This window comes from Arabidopsis lyrata, assembly GCF_000004255.2.
Source record: "Arabidopsis lyrata subsp. lyrata unplaced genomic scaffold ARALYscaffold_1, whole genome shotgun sequence".
NCBI lineage: Eukaryota > Viridiplantae > Streptophyta > Magnoliopsida > Brassicales > Brassicaceae > Arabidopsis > Arabidopsis lyrata.
The window spans coordinates 22,730,523-22,748,535 of NW_003302555.1; the positions used below are offsets into that span (position 1 = coordinate 22,730,523).

The window sequence follows — 18,013 nt, forward strand, 5'->3', positions numbered from 1 at the left end:
CTCTCCGTCTAATCCGATTACTTTCCGCCTAATCCGATTACTCCCTGCCTAATCTTACATATCCCGATTATTTTTAGATTCCAAGTATAAAAAAACTTTTATTTTTGTTATTCAATCATTTAAATTGGGAGTTTGTGATGTTTTACAATAACTTATGTTCAAACTTTAATAAAAATCATAAATTTTAATAAAATTCATAAAAATTTGCCTCAAAAATATAGTTTTATCTTTTTACTGCAATTATGAAAATAATATTAGATTAATATATTTTTAAAATATTAAAATAACCCTAAAACTAATCCCTGATTAATCTCTGATTTTAATCCGATTTTCTGATTAATTGCTAGGTCCATACCGAACGCCCGAGTAGCGCTTAGCCTCTAGCGATTTTTCAAACAAGGCATGTAGGTAAGAGGACTTTTTCGGTTCTGTTTCAAAGACGAATACATAACCGGCCAAACAAGATCCCTTTCATGGTTCGATTCTCCGGTCCCCTCCGGTTTTAAAAATGATGGGCTAATAAACAAGTCAAAGACTCAAAAAAAGTTGTTAGTTAAAAGTGTGCGTCGAATCTATTGCAATAAATAATAGCTGCTCGCTTCTTCTTCTTCTCATCCCCAAAACCAAAAAAAAAAGCTTCAATTTGGATCAATCCCGAAGAACACGAACATAGAAAATCTCAATTAGATTAACAAAACCCTTCTCAAAACCAGTTCTCTATGTCAGGTCGGTCTTGTTCTCTTCCATCTTTTGATTCTGTCACTAAATCATATCAAGTTTTGATTTTTCGACATACCCAGATTGTGAATTATATGTCAGATTATGTTTTAAGGTTTTCGAAGTTATGGGTAGTTCTTAAAAATGGTTTTTGTTGAAGCTTTGGTTAGGGTTTTAAAACCTGAATTTGTGAACTTTTATGTGAATTGTACCAAGCCCTTGTTAAAGAATGTATTTTTACAGGTAATCAAGAACCAATCTTGGTGAAAGAAGAGAGTGTGGTAGGTATACCAACACCACTCTTGAAGCTTAAAAGTTGGCAATGGTGGGTTCTTGTGTCTATTAACATCTTTTTCCTTATTGGTGGTCAAGCTGCTTCGGTTCTTCTCGGTCGGTTTTACTATGATCAAGGTGGAAACAGTAAATGGATGGCTACTCTTGTTCAAACCTCTGCTTTTCCTATCCTCTATATCCCGCTTTTGCTACTTCCGTCTTCTTCGAGTAGTGCCGAGTCTTCAGAGACTTCTTGTTCACTCAAGTACATTGTTTTGATCTATGTTTTGCTTGGTGTGATCATTGCTGGTGACAACATGTTGTACTCTGTTGGACTTTTGTACCTCTCTGCTTCGACTTATTCGCTCATTTGCGCTACTCAGTTAGCTTTCAACGCGGTGTTCTCTTATTTCATCAATGCTCAGAAGTTCACTGCTTTGATTCTCAACTCTGTTGTTCTCCTGTCGTTTTCCGCTGCTTTGATTGCCCTCAATGATGATGCAGATACTCCTTCTGGTGTCTCCAGGTCTAAGTATATTGTTGGGTTTGTGTGTACACTTGCTGCGTCTGCTCTCTATTCTCTGTTGCTATCTCTTATGCAGTTCTCGTTCGAGAAGATTCTGAAGAGAGAGACGTTTTCTGTGGTTCTTGAAATGCAAATTTACACTTCTTTAGTGGCGACTTGTGTCTCGGTTATCGGGCTTTTTGCTAGCGGGGAATGGAGAACGCTGCACGGGGAAATGGAAGGTTATCACAAAGGGCAAGCGTCTTATGTACTGACTTTGGTCTGGACAGCGGTTACATGGCAAGTGTGTTCTGTAGGAGTGGTGGGTTTGATATTTCTGGTGACATCACTCTTCTCAAACGTCATTAGTACGCTCTCTCTAGCTGTGACTCCACTAGCAGCTTTGGTTGTGTTCCGTGATAAAATGAGTGGCGTTAAGATTATGGCAATGCTGATCGCTCTTTGGGGTTTCGCTTCTTATGTTTACCAGAATCATATAGATGACTTGAAAGTTAGACGAGCACGACAACAAGCTCAAGCCGGGCGGGTGGAACCTCCTTGTTGATTCTGCAATAATACAGGCAGAAATATTGGTTTAGGATGCTATACGTTCTGATTTAGATAAGCAACAATAATTGTCACTGGTATGACAAGCTACTTGTCTTGTCATATTGTTTTTCTAATATACTGGTAGTAAATGGAAACTCGTGACAAAATTTTGCGAGAATGAGAATTCGGAAACGAAGTTTGTTATCTCATTTATTTCTGTTTGAAATTCAGAACTAGAGTTCTTGAATGAAAAATGTTTGTCTCAGTCAAGTAGTACTATAACTTAAGCTTTGAGCTCTTGAATTGATAACCAACATATCCCTTTTTGCTAGGTGTAATCTGTTGAACCTTGGATTTGGTTTTCTTTCGTTTTTACATTTTGTAGCGGTTCTTCCATGTCAACTTAGTCACAACCTCTCCATTTAGCGAGTTGCTAAACCACATCTCTAGACAAGTGCTCGAGTCATGACTTCACCGTCTCTTTTCTAGAATGCGAAAAAGGCGAAAATGCGTTGTGCACCTCACGCATCATGAGTGGGCTTCTATTACTCTGTAACAATAGAGCAGGATATCAAGAATTCCTCCGGCAATTCCTTGGACATTGCTTAATTTCTTCGACTATTCTATCTAAATTCTGAAATCTAGTTTAAATCCATTCCCAATATAGTCCATATGGGTAAAAGTCTTATGAGTTGATTAATGTGTCACTTATTTTAACTTGGGAATTGTCTTTAAGTTAAGTTTGACTTTGTAACTTACATCAATAAAATGATTTTGTACTTTAGGGTAATGTATAAAACAAATTTTCTTGAAACTTACACTTTATTGTTTTTAGTAAAATGTTATGCGTTACACTGGAAACGTTTAAGAAAAAAAAAACCACTCTCATAGAAACCAAAACGAAATTTTTTATATGGGACAAGAATTTATAAACACATATTTTAACTTAGAAACTAATTTCCAAATAGTGAAAACAAGAACTCCGTTTCGAAACAAGATTTGAAACTTGGTCAAGATTGACATATAAGACAAGTTATGTTAACATAAGACAACAAGGAGACTACATAGAGTTTATTAAACTACAATAAACACATAGAATTAACACAATTTATCTAATAAGATTAGAATTGTGATTAGGCCAAGAGCCAGAAATTCTTCTGCCATCGTGTATTGATCAAGTACCCACCAACACCTTTGCATTGTTTCCTCACACCAATCGTCAAACAATCTGCACCGTTGATGCACCGATTCACGAGCTCCTCTGATCTACTAGGTCCACATAAGCTACACAAACGACAACAAAAAATGTTAAGTAATTATTGATCATGATGGGGAAAAGAAATCTGACGGTTGAGATGACGCACCAAGCGATGAGTGGTGCAGATTTCTTCTGACCCAACACAAGAACAGAGACTTCAAGTTTCTTTACTTGGCTTAACACTGTTGCTAGCTTTGGTCCTTGAATCACCAATGCCTCCACATCCACCTTTTTAGAAGAAAAAAATTGACATATTATAATTGTCTTATTAATTTATCCTAAATCATTGAATCTTTTTAAAGATGTCACATTTCTTGATGCAAAAAATGTAGTACTAACTTCTCCAAAGTAATATACTAAAACTCACAAGGAATTTTGCAAGTAATTAATTACAATTAAAAAATGGTGAATTATAATATCAGAAGAATTACACGTAAGTTTACTTAGAACTTATAAAACTTACAAAAACTCTACCTGATTACATGTTACTATGTTCATTGTTAGTTGTCTTTGAAAAACTTTCCATTTCAAAATGCTAATTAAAGTAACTCTTAAATGGGTAAGGACAGCTTTCAAGTAACAAAAAATATATGTTACCAACTATACTTTAGATCTAATTAGTAGTTTTTAAAACATTAGATCTAAACTAAGAAAAAAAAAAGCTGCATTTCTTACTGAATAAAGCTTACTTTACAGAATGAATAATGATGAAAGTATTTTCTAAATCCAAAATAATTTCTTTTTTCTTACAAACAAAAAAAAGTGAAGAGCCATCAGTCATCACTATGAGTCTATGACCATCACATAGACAGATTCTCTCACGCATGCACTACTCCAATACTCAAGTACTTCAACACAACTTTACATTAACCAAATACAACAACCAAATTAAAACCTAAATGTGAGATTATTACTTCTCTAACTAATAGTTTCCAAAAGCCAAACATAAAAATAGCAATAAGCTTAATTATAACCTTAATAAGCCCTCTCTTTTTTAGAATAATAGTAAGCTTAATTTTTTTTTGGTTGATTAATTATAAGCTTAATTAGTACCTCAGGTTTACAAGCTTTGCAAAGAGAACCAAGAGATTGAGCCAAAGAAGGAGAAGCTTCATCATGAGGAGAGACAACATGAAGAAGAGTCATCAAATCTCCTTTGTTAGTTAAATGAGTCAAAGCCCACATCATAGCATGCTTAGACCTCGAAGTCTCATCAACCACAACCATCACTCTCTTACTTCTCGCCGCCGTATCACCACCGGAGTAAACCCCATAAAGACCCTCCATTGAGGAGTAGCCACCACCACAATCACCACCGTTTGTGTCGTCGTTGAAGGCTGTTGAGCTATCTCCGGAAGTCCACCTTTTAGAAGCCGATCTCCAACCTTCTTTTCTGCTTAGTTGCCTAAGGATCGAGTTTCTTGAAAATTGCATTTTTGGAGAGTTTGGTGATGGGAGCTCGAAGCTTTTTGTAGTGAATGAAGGGAGAGAGAAGAAGAAGTAGGTAGTAGCCTAGTAGGAGACTATAGTAGAGAGACTAGAGAGAGAGAAAGTGAAGAGGCTTTGGTGTAAAACTCGAAAATGTGAAAATGGAAAGAGAAGAGTGAGAGAGATTTAATTGGTAGCTAATAAAGAGTGAGCGACAGGGCATTAAGGGTGAATCATGTGCCCACAATAAAGTGTGTTATTTAATTGCTAAACTTTAAGCAACCAACATTTTTTTTTTAAATAAAAATTTAGTTTGGTTTAGTTTAGTTCTGTTTATTAGTATTTGGAATTGGAATTTACAATTCTAAAATGTCAATTTAAGCAAACCGAATTAAAATTCTTAGTTAGAAGATTTTGGATTCGTTTGGTTTATTTGGGCTAAAAAGTACTAGTACTAGTTAGAAATCTAGAGAATAGGCTTTTCTTCAAAATAGTTTTCAAAGTTTGTCATTTTGTATTCACCATTTCAACAATGTCACTCTTTTGCCAAAACATTTAATAATGGAGCACAACTATTATGAAATATAGTCAATGCAAATGGTGGGACTTCATATTTAGTCAATTTTGTAATGAATAATGATTTTACGACGATAACGGTTAGGTTTTAAACTTGGCTTTCTTAAATTCTTTGCATGTATGAATACGATTAATCTGGAGCTGAAATTGGAAGCAATTACTGAATTACACATGAAGACTTTTACAAGTTTCCTTATTTTTTAAGGGTACGTCTCGATGAGTCATTCACAATTTCACTAAGACTTTCAACACGTTACATACTTACATAGAGTTGATATCGATTCTATCTTTTGACCTTATAGATAGAAATTACAACAAAATTGGAGGCAAGGAAGAAGAAGAATTGTTCGAATAAGAATATTTTGCTTCGACTCTGTTTTGATGCTTATTACTGTTTTAGTACTTATTTGTAGTTTCGACTATTTTATGGCTTTATGTTCACTTTCTATTTTTGGTAACGTGAGATTCGGTCTAATCACTTAACTTAAACCAATCTAATTAAATTCATATATCAACTATGGACTACCTTGAAACCTACGATTAGCGGTCGCGACTCTACCCTAAAAACTCACCTGATCCTTTGATATGGTGATACATTAGTCCTTAAATTATTTTAGAAAGTATTTTTTATTAAAAAATATATTACGATATTCGTGAATCAAAAAAGCCATGTTGCATTCTACACAAGGGAGGTCGGTGGTGCCAAAATTATCTTGTAGGGTTTGCTTGGTTGGCAGGCTCTCTCATCATGGACTTCTTTTGTGTCCTAGTTACATTTTTTTCTGGGATGCACTTTAGATTTATTGGATTACCCTAATTAATCTTTTTTATTGGAAAAATAACTCATAATAATATATTCACACAAAAATAAGAAAAAAAAAAACAATCATGGTGTTGGTGAAGCAGATCAGATCATCTTGGTCTAAAGATTTTAAAGACCAAAAAAAAATGGTAACAAAGTTTCAAAATTTAAATCATCAGATTTTTTATATATAATTAAAGAGAACCTCCCAGCCATATAAGCTTTTATATAACGAAATTGTCATATCTCTTGTTTTTTGTTTTGAAAATGGAATTTAGAGAAAATATCTACATTGTGAAATCACATTATTTTCTTGTATGTCTCAAGACTGTTTACATTGATTGATTTGGCCATTTGGGGTTGAAGAGAACCACACTACTATATCACACGAACTCGTTAATTATCCGATTTTTCCACTCGTTAAATGTTGTTGACCGGTAGCTTTGCATGTTGCCACAATACCACTCAAAAAGTGAATCAACACGAGCTTATTCATTTTTTAATTATAAAGAACACGGGTTTGTTCATGCAAAGCTTTAATTATATAAATTGGAAATTTGATCACATATCAAATCATACATGAATACACCAATACACTAAGTCATATCAATAGTATAGGGTGGTCCAGAAAATGAGAAGAAAGGATCTTATCTCTTACCCCATTAAACGTATCTCGGTTACTTTATACGTACGTAAATTTATGGGTTTCATATATGTGTCAGATTACCTCATTCACATTTTGCTTTCATATCTTCCTTTGTCCTCTTCTCCCATTTCATCCTCCCACACTTGTATTTTTCCTTTGGACTTTTTTGCTTTTTGTTTTTTCCTCACATTTCTAGTGTTTCAACAAGCTAATCATACACATAAAAATAAGATCGAAGGGCTCCAAGATTAGTGCATTTCATAACCTCAATTTAGTGCAACAAACAAGGGCCTCCATGTATGTATAAATATGAACATCATGATGGTAACATACTAACATCCTTTGATAAAACATTGTTTTAAGGTTTAGATATATAAGCAAACAGTTTCTATTTCCTATGCATTTTTACAAGCCATGAAAATACAAAACTATTTTATTCCAACCACTATGAAGAGAGTTGCATATTTTATGTCTAAAATAGGACAACATTAAAGGTACTCGAATAATGTAATATTTCAAACATGTTGACCAATGAGATGGTCAAATAATAAATCCAATTCAAACACGCAGACTTTTATGATACTACTAACCCATGTGTTTTCTTCTAAATTACTTCATAACGATTAATAAAATGTTTGGCCAGTCTCTTCATTAAACATTAAACAAGACTAATAGAGTAAAACTTTATTATAGTAATATGACGTATGTGACATGTTAAGGGTAAAATATAGGAAGTGAAAAGAATAGGAAAATAATTATCAAATACAGATTTGGAAACTGGTGAAAGGGTAAATAAATTTTTTGTGTATAAATTACAGAATTGTTTGCTTCTGCATCTTCCTTCATTCACTTGTCAGCTTAAAGAATCATTTATCCTGACACAACTTCCTACCACAAAAATTTTCCAATTTAATTTCATACTAACATTATAAAACTGCTTATGAAAAAACATAAATGTATTTATAATTGCTTATTCTATTCTCTCGAATTATGTTATTACTTTTTTAGAGTGCAAAGATAACTTTGCCAGTTACTTTTTTAGGTGTTGAAATTGTCAGAACCTTTTACATTTTTTTTTTTTTTTACATATGAATAGAATTTTCAGAGATTTTATAGATATCTTAAGAGCTTAATTTATTTTTTCCATAGAATTGTGATGTAGTACTTTTACTCAATTAAATATCGAACCATAATTTGCAATTGATCAACTCACTAGGAATACACGCAAAAGCTTAATCTAGGCTAATAAGATGATTTTGTTTCGTAAACTTGACTAACAAAATAAATAACAAACCAACAATGCAAAACAAGACAAATGGAAACAAAATGCAAAAGACTAACAAGTTTCGAAAGTAAACAAAGCGGAAAAATAAAAAAGTTACTAAGCGATACTAAAAGCGAATTCTCGGGTTAAAGGAAATTGATTGGAATGATAAAGAGAGCTTCAAACAACTTCTAATAAGCTATGATCCTTAGGCCATAGAACACTAAGCAACACTAACACATTTCCATGACATTAGTCCATTTACTAATCAATTAATCATCAACTTCTTCCAAAGGCAATCAATTGACTAACAAACATTATAAACAAGTCTATCTAGCCACTAAACACCCTAGTCAACGATTTCCAAAGGTAAGGTATGTAAAGCACTTAAAGGTTTTGGTTCGGGAATTTCATCGAAAACCTTCCGGGCATGAAATTCCTAAAGTCTAAATCAACATGATCAAGGCTAATCTAGCTTTATAAACAACCAATAAGTAAGGATCTTAAGTAATCTAGCCCTAAACTCCATAACCCAACATCTAAACCATCCTAATCTACCTTAACCCAAGAACTCTAAATGACTACTCACTCATGATCATGATTACACAAAGCAATAAGTTTGATCTTTGTGAAATCATAATTAGAGACGGTAGATAAGAGATTTAAAAGAGAAATTTGGATTCAAAACTCAACAAAACCAAAGATTCATACAAAAACTTAGAAAGAAACCTTAAGAGAAGTTTTTGATCTCTAAACAAAGCATGACCCTAGAAATTAGGTCTAAAATCACTTAAATAGAAGCCTAAAACGAACCGGGTCGACCCATAACAGGCGGGTCGGATCCGGTTTTCGAATTCGGGTAATAGAGAAAATTGGCTCGCAACAGGATACATAAGCTGATGCAGATGGCTGATGTATCAACAGAATAACTTGGAGTCTTCAAGATATCTCGCATCAGGGTGCATATGTCGATGCATATGGCTGATGTATCAACAGAAAGAATTCAGGGTCTTCAGGACATGTCGCATCAGGGTGCATATGTCGACGTAGAAACCTGATGCATCTTCTTCTCCATCTCTTCATACTCCTCTAGTTCCTTTTTGCTTGATTTACTTCTTTTTACCCCATTAGTGCTCCAATTGCCATGAAAACTCCAATATCCACTCCATGAACCTAGAAGTAAGAAATGCAATGCAAATATGCGCCTAATAACCTAAACATAAATGCAAAATGGTTAAAAACTAAGAGAAACAAAGCTATAAAACTAACAAAAATACAAGATATCAAATTGAATAAATGATACTATAAATTAAATATCAACTGTCCAAAATTAATGTCCAGCAAAATAATGTTAGCTCAACATTCATTTTTAAGTTAAATTGTTTGTGTTGATATTGTATCGATATAGAAAATTAGAAAGTACGAAACATATATATGAAAGTAATTAGCTCAATTCATTGAAGGAGATTACATTATCTCTACGAACTTAGATCAAATTTAAAACTACATTTTACTTGAAGAAAAATATTTTGCTACGGCGAATGCAACATGTTAATTAAGACCATTTTGTGTCTAAAGAAAGTATACCAATGAAAGTAGCAGAACTTGTACTTTTAGGTAAATAATTTTTTTAGTAGAACTTGTATATAATTACTGTAATTAGGATAATAAAATCATCATATTAATGTTGTTTAGAGGACTAAATAAAGTATCAATTAAAAGGTTGTGGAGTATGTGGAGAACTCCTATTATTGACATGGAGGAAAATAAATGAAGTACTCTAGTAACGTACAGAGGCTATAAATTTGGTTTTCGTCAACGTCAATAATTATTTGTGCTGCTGTACGTTTCTACGTATTAATTATATTCCCTCTGTTCCTAAAAGTTTGATGTTTTAGTGTTTTAGGTTTGTTCCACAAAGATTGATTTTCTGGATTTTTTCTTTATTTTTAATTAATTGATATTAATAAATCGTAGATTCCAAGACGTAATGATTAACTGTTTCAGAATACTATTGGTTAATGATTTATTAAGAAATAATTAAATAAAATAAATAATTAAACAATGATTGTTTTTTAAAATATGTGAAATCTCTAGAAAATCAATCTTCTAGGAACAGAGGGAGTATATAATTATCGGTGATGTGTAACTTGCGAGGTCCTCGTGAATTGAGCCATATAACGTAAACTCTTTCCTTTTTTTTTCATTTTTTTTTTCATGAAAGTATAAATATAGGAAGATTACAACATCTACTGCAAATATTGGGATTATAAAAGTTTTGGAAATTAAGAGGATGAACAATACATCTAATCCCTGAAAACAACTAGTAATATTTTCATAAACTAATAATCTCTCCGTTTTAATTTAGTTATCGTTTTAGGATTTAATTTATTTTTTTAATAATCGTTGTCGTTGAAGGTTTTTAATGCAGATGTTTGGTAGAAATTTCAGTTTTATCTCTATAGTTTTAATGTTTTGACCAATGAAATTTATAAATTATATGTTAATAAAGATTAAAACAAAAAATTTAATAGTTTTTTTTAATTTGTGTGAGAAAACTTTAAATACCAACTAAAAAAAAAACGGATGGAGTATTTTCATGAAATTTTTGTTCTAACGGAAATTAATAGTTACTTTGTAAAACATTTATTTTTTTAAATTATTTTTAACACAAAAACAGAGTACATTTATATTTAATATATTTTATAATTGATGACATTAAGAATAGGTTTGAGCAAATGACTACTTTTAAAAGTGTCTTTGGGTTTTTGTTTGATTCTTTGAAGTTAAAGTCACTTAATGAAAGTGAATTAAGAGAACATTGCATTAATTTCCAAAAAACATTTTCTCATGGCATTGCATCTGATATTCTGAATTGAAAGTTGTGCAAATGTTTTTACTAGATGTGCCAATGACACCTAATGAAGTGCTTGAATTTGTTGAAAATATAGGGTGTTATCCAAATGTTTCAATTGCTTATCGACTTCTTTTAACTACACCCGTAACTGTAGCATCGGCTGAGAGAAGCTTCTCAAAGTTGAAGCTATTGAAAAATTATATGAGATCTTCAATGTCTCAAGAAAGATTGAACGGTTTAGCTAATTTATGTATTGAAAAACATATGTTAGAAAGCATGGATTTTGAAATTATTATTCATGATTTTGCATCGACTGAACCTCGTAAAAACCGTTTTATATGATCATTTTCTTTTCTTTTTGGAATGACTATTGGATTTTATCTGTCAGATTAAAATGTTTTATCGGAGAAGAGTGAAACATGTTAGAGGATGCAAACTTGGAAGAAGCTGAAAACATGAATATTTTTTTTTATCAGTGATTTAGTGTGTTTTAGGAGACCGTTTTTGTATCTCGTCCTAGAGGTTTTAAAACATTTGAGCCGGGACTGATTAAGATGAGAATGAGACCTCTAATTATATAAACCAAAAACCGTTTCACATATAGTTTCTATTCACAATTTAAGGATTTATGTTTGAGAAATTGCATACCTATAATATAATTAATTTAATGTGATCGTACTCAAAAAGTTTTTATTATATTTTTATGTCACAAAATGGACAATCATTTAGATTTTAGTCTAGTATTATATCATCTTAAAAGAAAGAAAAAGAAAAAAAAAGAATATAGAAAACGTCACGGATTATATAGATGTACATATACGAGATACCTAATAAAAATTAGTTTTGGCGAAAAGTGTGAGAATAGAAACGAATTAAGGGTCGTGTAATGGTATTAGTCTTATGTGTCAGCCTTTTCTTCAGCCCGTGATGCTTGCTAGGAATCTAACTCATCATTGTCACTCATTTCTTATTTATTTTGTTTTATTTTCTATATTTTCTAAATACAATTAATGTAATCTTTTCTTCTTTAAATAAAATACACTACATATTTTTCTTCTCTTTTTTTTTTTGAACAAACACATATTTTTCTTCTCTTATGCGTTTAGATTATTATGTAAATGTTGAAGAGTGTAGATATTGTTGGTTTGCTCACCTTAACATTTTCATTAGGACGTTTCTAATATTATTTTTTTGACGTTCTTATGTTCGAATGCTTTTGAATCTTCTTTTTTTTTTTAATACAAAAACAGTTTGGATGGAGTTTTTTTTTTATATCTAAATCTATATTTAAAAACTTACAAAATTAATTACTAAAACACCAAAATTATTTTTTTAACCACTTGTAATATTTTTGGCTAGATTAAATTTTTTGCATTGATGTAGCGAAATTAATATTTTGCTTTGGAACAACAAAAATAATTGCGAAATCGTTTTTTTACACTAGTAATAATTAGATTTTTGATTATTGAAATTTGAAAACATTGGTTGATACGAATCCACTTTTCAGTTCTCTCAAATCCTATCTCACGCAAGTGTTTCTGGCGAATAACCAGAGAAACAATTGTTTGTTAGTGCTTCGTTTTTATTCAGGTATATAGTGATTGATTGATGTCATAGAAAGTGCTATTGGATATAGTTCTTGTGATTACATACTAAAAGATTCGTCTTTGACATCAAATGCAAATTGCTACTATTTAGTGAGTCACAAACTCATTCAAGAAGAAGATTGAACTAAGAGTGCTTGGTTAACACTGGTTAAATCTTAGTTACTCGGTTTAACTAAACCGTTTACAATCAAACACTCTAATACCAAAGATGAGGCTCACTCTCCGGTCTCCATGGCTCTTTTGCTGTATCTAAACGGCTAAACCTCAATAACAACAATTAGCATGTGATAAGGCTTTGTGTGTATACTACATAACATCGGGTTGCAATCTTAAAGCTAAGTTTCCTGTCTAAATTGACCAAATCATAAACTTTTCAACAGTGTTCTAAAATACGGTTTGTACGGCCGTATATACGCTGTACGGTGGAAAGCCGTACTGTATTATAGCTATACAATTGTTTAATACGGTGAAAGCTATACGGTCCGCATATACGGCGATTATACGGCGTATATACGATGAAATTCGTATATACGACGCTTTTTTTTAAAATACTTAAAAACAAAAACTATGTCATTTTATTAATGTGGAGAAAAATGATTTTAACAAAATTATTAGTTTGGCTCTCAAAAAATTAATCATAATAATTAATTATAAAATAACTTAATTATCATTCTTTTCTATTATTTTTATGCTTATTAGTTATTTGAAATTTTAAAAATATTTTGTAAAGTTGAAAATTTGAAATTTTTTTTATTCATGTATAGTATTCATTTTGTTACTATATTTATGTTTTATTGTTATTATATATATATATATATATATATATATTTAATTAAAAATATCCACCATATAGTCCGCATAAACGGCCGTATATACATCTATACGCTATATGGTACTCCACCGTACGCCTAGCGTATAGCGTATTTTAGAACACTTCTTTTCAATGACTCGGGTCTCCTTCGCATTTAATAGATAGTTAAATGTAGGCCTGGGCATTCGGATTTCAAATCGGATTCGGATCGGATATATTCGGATTCGGATAATTCGGGTATGAGAGTTTATTATCCGTTCGGATTTTATGATTTTTCGGTTCGGTTTCGGTTCGGATATATTCGGATTCGGATAATTTGGGTAGGAGAATTTATTATCCGTTCGGATTTTATGAGTCATCGGTTCGGTTTCGGTTCGGATAGGTGTCGGATTCGGATCGGTTTTTGGGAAAAAAAAAACTTAAAAATAGTTCAATGTTAATAAAAATTGGTTTAATCTTACTAAAGTTTGGTTAAATTTTGCAAAAATATGTATAATTTTAACAAATATAACTAAAATTTTTCCGAAATCTAGGATATTTAGGATATTTTTGTTATTTGCTATAAAATTACAACTAAATATAACTAATATTTTTGGATATATAATTTTTATTTCCGGTTTTCAGATATCCTTTCGGTTTTCGGTTCGGATCGAGTTCGGTTCGGGTAATTCGGATAGGAAAATTCATTATCCGTTCGGATTTTGTGACTTTTCGGTTCGGATTCGGTTCCGGATTTTTCGGATCGGTTTCGGATTTCGGGTTTTATGCCCAGGCCTAGTTAAATGTACAAAACTAGCCACAATGATACTATTATGAGATTTGACACAGAATGATTCTGATCTCCAGACCTTTTCGAATTTTCAGGTCTGTTTTCGATCTATGATAAGTTGAGTAACTGCAAAGTTGGTTCAATATTCACAAATTGTCTGCGTTTATAAACGAGAATCAAAGAACAAATGTCGAATTTGAAATCAATATAAAATACAACATTGATCAAACCCTATTTACACTATTTACACAAGCAAAGCTAGTAATTTAGAAAAGAGTCTCGCACAGTAAAGACAAACCCAAAGATAGTTGCAGATCGTCTCCGCTTCCATCACATCAGATAGACCTCTTATACGTTTCAGAGAGCCCTAAGAACAACCTTGCTGGTCGCATGAACACCCTTAGCAGCTATCTTCAGCGCACCACGAGCTTGGTACAACCTGAAAGCAAACGCCAAAACACTACTTCACTCAATCGAAATATTTGTTTTTCAACATCTCGAGATCATTAGCAGAAAGCAGACATACCCTCCAAATGCAAGTCCCCAAGTGGACAGTGTGTAGAACATTTTCCCAGCATGCCATATATCCACTACCTTCCCTACCTTGCTCAGAGCAGTAACTTCTTGGACCAAAACTGCAAAATTAAGCCGGTCGATAAGCCACGTAAACAAACTAGAAATTACCGGTAAGATTGGTGACACAAAGCTAATAGTAACCCCGAGAATACCGCTAATTCTTCCCACTTTTGTGATTATTAACAACTATATAAAGCAGTATACTCGGGGTTATCAACCAAACTCTATATAAAATACTCAAAGATATATCAAGCTAAATTCTAAACTTACGTTTCTGAAGCTCGTCAGGTTTGAGATTCTGCAATTGGAAAGTAATAGCCAAGTGAATAAGAGATCTGAAGTAAGTGAAAATCCGAAATTGAAGCTAACGATACGAATACAATACCTTAGCTTTGGGATTTGACATAATACATTTAGCCAAGAAGTGAGCAACAGCATCAATCACATGTTCTTCATTCACAACAATGTAATGATCATTATCGATCGCGCTTTGTTCCTCGACATTACTAGGAACCATATCATCAGTAACCAAAACCCACCAACTTGGCTCTTGATGATCCATCTCTATAAGAACTTCAACAGTTTTCACATCATCTTCTGAAACAAATAAACCCATCAACACAATTTCTTCTAAACCTTCAAAATCGAATTTCAAAATCATCGTAAAAATTCGATAAACACACACCTGTTGGTTCCTTGAATGGAAATTGATTTTGCGTTCCATTAGATAAAGCTTGTCTTAGTTTCTCTAATCTAGCCAAGAAATCTTTCGAAGTAACCATTGATACAAGCCGAGCATAGAGCTGATTTTGAAATTTCAACAAATTTGTTAACAAATCCCAAAAAAATTCGATTGAAATTGAATTTGGTTTCATGCTTACGTCGCTAGGGCAATCATGAGATAACGCAGCAGATTCAGCGAGAGTCTCAAATAGCTTAAGATTCGCTTCAAGCAAAGTCCTAAGACGACGATTCTCTTGTCGAAGAGCTTCTAATTCACGATCTCGTGGATCGGTAATCGGATTCGTTGACTCGTGATTCTCGTCATGGTGGTGGTGGTGATGATGGTAGGTTTCCACGGCGGTCCAAGCCACGTCGGCTACTTCTAGCACCGTCTTCGTCACTTCGATCGCGTGGTGGCTCGTCATGGTTTTTGATCTTCTTCTTCTTCTTCGCCGTATCTGGATATGATAAATTCTGATTTACGGATTTTTCCAAGGAAACTACTTGTCGTTTGCGTGTTTGGAAACGACAAGCAAGCTTTATATATTAATTACATTAATACTTTTTTAGTTTCTTATTGCCAAATACGCCCTTCTATACTAAGGTATTTCAGATTTCTACCATACTATTAGACTTCTTGACGTTTTTGTTTTTCTTTGGTAACGTCTTGCCGTTTTAAGTTTTGTTTTGGATAAAGCTTGCCGTTTTCTTTTCTCGCTGAGGTTTTACATTATCGAGGACATTTCTAATTCTAAGAGCATGCACATAGTTGAGTATCAATAACAATTTTTTAGTATTAATTATAATATTTATTTATTGTTTGAGATTTTTTATGATACTGGTACTAAATATGTTTCTATTGGTGAGACTGGTTTAAGTATCATAAAAAAAAAAATTATTTGCAAAATCGAAAATAAATATATAAAAACATAAGATTACAAAAGGTAATATTACAATAAATAAAAATGTAGAATATACTTAAGCAAAAAAAAAAACTCTGAAAGAAGCCTAATATAACAATTAAATAATAAATTCTTTAAAATCACTCAAATTTTCTTTTTAGAATGACAATCATGCATGTATTGTAGATTTGAACATCAAGTAAAACATATATATTAAGTTAAGAAACTTGCTGGTACTAAGATAGTCTTGTCTCTAATCTTGTGTTTATGAAGATGACATGATCTACTCTGTTTATTTTTGCTTGCTTTCATTAAACAGTTTTGTTTATGTATCGAATGCTCTGCTTTTGGATTTTGGTGCATCTCCGATGTCCATAAACACATTAAGGATGCTATAGAACATTTATTTCTTATTGGAAATATTATAACAAGTTTTGCATATTACATTATACCAACATATATAAAGAACAAAATATTTGAAAAACAGACACAAAGAAACAAAAGCACAAACTCATATCTCAAACTCTCTCCCCTTTCCATCTTCATCTTTCTTCTTTCAGAGTCTTGAGACATTGATAGGGTAGAAAAGGGCAGCAACAAGCCCCTTATTTTGTTTATTCATAATCATATTGACAAGAGTTTAACATAAAAAAGGAGACAAAGCCACCAGGAAGATGTAGAGATATTAGGATATTACTGACTCAAGAAAGTAGGCAGAGAGATACCTGCAAACACCGAACATATCGTTTGGAGAAGCCTAAGTCACTGAGTGAATGTGACTCCAAGCTTTTTGCTAGTTGACGTCCAGCAGTCATGACCTTGGAGCAAAAGACTTGGCATCAGCACATCAAGATTTAAGCTAAAATCGCTTTGATCTTCTTTGCATCAATGAAAAAATCTTACCTAATTACCGTAGAAGATACAAGACGGCTCATACACTATCCCATAAATTTTGTCAACCATCTCTACACAAACCAAATGAACTCTCTACACATCAGTTACAATAAACAATAAAGTAAACACACACATAGTAAAAGGATCCGTTCCGGCAGATAAATCGAAATTTCATTCAATCAATCATACAATGTAGCATAAATATGTCACAAAATCTAACTGCAATGACATTATAAACTAAGAAATGAATCAAATTTACCTCAATTTCCTATCATCAACCAAGAGAATCAATCTAATGTATCAATGTTCCAATCAATCTTAGAGAAATAATGAACTCACAGTTGCGACGACATTGATCTGATGAGATGATTGCAACTCATCGACATCTAGACCTCCGCTATTTTGAGGAACGTCACCATCTCCGATATAATTTTCATCAGGCGACTGCTAGGATCGAAGAGATGAAGCCGGAGGAGAAACGGAGGGAGCGAAGGCAGGATCGGGAAGGAAGAATCGGCGGAGGATAGGAGAAATCGAAAATCGCCGGAGGGTTTCTAGGTTTTCTCGCAGTGAGAGAAGAGAGGAGAAGAATCGAGAAGGAAGTGATTTTTTTTTTCTCGGCTTCAGCCAAAAACGCGTTTTTGCTCACCAATAGAATGCTGCCACGTCACCTGATACTCAGTATCAGAAGTATCACTGTACTGATACGTATCAGGCCCAAATTCATGTTTTGATCCATTAAATAATAATTATTGGGCTCCTGATACTCAAATTAATTCACCTATGTGGATGGTCTAACTGCTCTTTAGGATTTTAATCTCTTCATCTTTTTTTCCTCCAAACATAATTCTAAAAA

The 18,013-nt window shown here is 32.7% G+C and overlaps 3 protein-coding genes and 1 long non-coding RNA gene across 5 annotated transcripts; 1 reads left to right on the forward strand and 3 right to left on the reverse strand.

Annotated features, from left to right (window-relative positions):
• Positions 1 to 552: 552 nt before the first annotated feature.
• On the forward strand, positions 553 to 2,255 carry LOC9327356 (probable purine permease 11). The gene is made up of 2 exons (XM_021013569.1): positions 553 to 726; positions 961 to 2,255. Exons 1-2 carry the CDS (start codon positions 720 to 722, stop codon positions 2,058 to 2,060), a joined length of 1,107 nt encoding a protein of 368 aa, XP_020869228.1. The 5' UTR covers positions 553 to 719; the 3' UTR covers positions 2,061 to 2,255.
• Positions 2,256 to 3,068: 813 nt separating this feature from the next.
• Positions 3,069 to 4,921, reverse strand: LOC9327357. The gene is made up of 3 exons (XM_002893946.2): positions 4,356 to 4,921; positions 3,409 to 3,530; positions 3,069 to 3,328 (listed from the first exon to the last, which is right to left on the reverse strand). Exons 1-3 carry the CDS (start codon positions 4,734 to 4,736, stop codon positions 3,178 to 3,180), a joined length of 654 nt encoding a protein of 217 aa, XP_002893992.1. The 5' UTR covers positions 4,737 to 4,921; the 3' UTR covers positions 3,069 to 3,177.
• Positions 4,922 to 14,185: 9,264 nt separating this feature from the next.
• Positions 14,186 to 15,948, reverse strand: LOC9330054. Of its 2 annotated transcripts, none has more exons than XM_021014398.1 (6): positions 15,520 to 15,948; positions 15,324 to 15,441; positions 15,024 to 15,235; positions 14,909 to 14,936; positions 14,589 to 14,697; positions 14,186 to 14,501 (listed from the first exon to the last, which is right to left on the reverse strand). In XM_021014398.1, the coding sequence occupies exons 1-6, from the start codon at positions 15,784 to 15,786 to the stop codon at positions 14,420 to 14,422; spliced, it is 816 nt and encodes a 271-aa protein (XP_020870057.1). In that variant the 5' UTR covers positions 15,787 to 15,948; the 3' UTR covers positions 14,186 to 14,419. The 2 variants fall into 2 exon arrangements, with proteins under 2 accessions (XP_020870057.1, XP_020870059.1); XM_021014400.1 differs by having other exon boundaries at positions 15,024 to 15,232; positions 15,520 to 15,873.
• Positions 15,949 to 16,651: 703 nt separating this feature from the next.
• Positions 16,652 to 17,082, reverse strand: LOC110225079. Its single transcript, XR_002329488.1, has 2 exons — positions 16,989 to 17,082; positions 16,652 to 16,867 (listed from the first exon to the last, which is right to left on the reverse strand). It is a non-coding gene; the product is annotated as an uncharacterized LOC110225079 (long non-coding RNA).
• Positions 17,083 to 18,013: the final 931 nt, after the last annotated feature.

Excerpts from the sequence above, each read along its gene's own strand:
- LOC9330054 (XM_021014398.1), bottom strand. The coding sequence starts at position 15,786 with ATGACGAGCCACCACGCGATCGAAGTGACGAAGACGGTGCTAGAAGTA. Across the intron at positions 15,442-15,519 it reads CTCATGATTGCCCTAGCGAC|CTCTATGCTCGGCTTGTATC; the intron begins GTAAGCATGAAA and ends TTTCAAAATCAG. Across the intron at positions 14,698-14,908 it reads ACCTGACGAGCTTCAGAAAC|TTTTGGTCCAAGAAGTTACT; the intron begins GTAAGTTTAGAA and ends TTAATTTTGCAG.
- LOC9327357 (XM_002893946.2), bottom strand. The coding sequence starts at position 4,736 with ATGCAATTTTCAAGAAACTCGATCCTTAGGCAACTAAGCAGAAAAGAA. Across the intron at positions 3,531-4,355 it reads GCAAAGCTTGTAAACCTGAG|GTGGATGTGGAGGCATTGGT; the intron begins GTACTAATTAAG and ends TCTTCTAAAAAG. Across the intron at positions 3,329-3,408 it reads TCTGCACCACTCATCGCTTG|CTTATGTGGACCTAGTAGAT; the intron begins GTGCGTCATCTC and ends TCGTTTGTGTAG.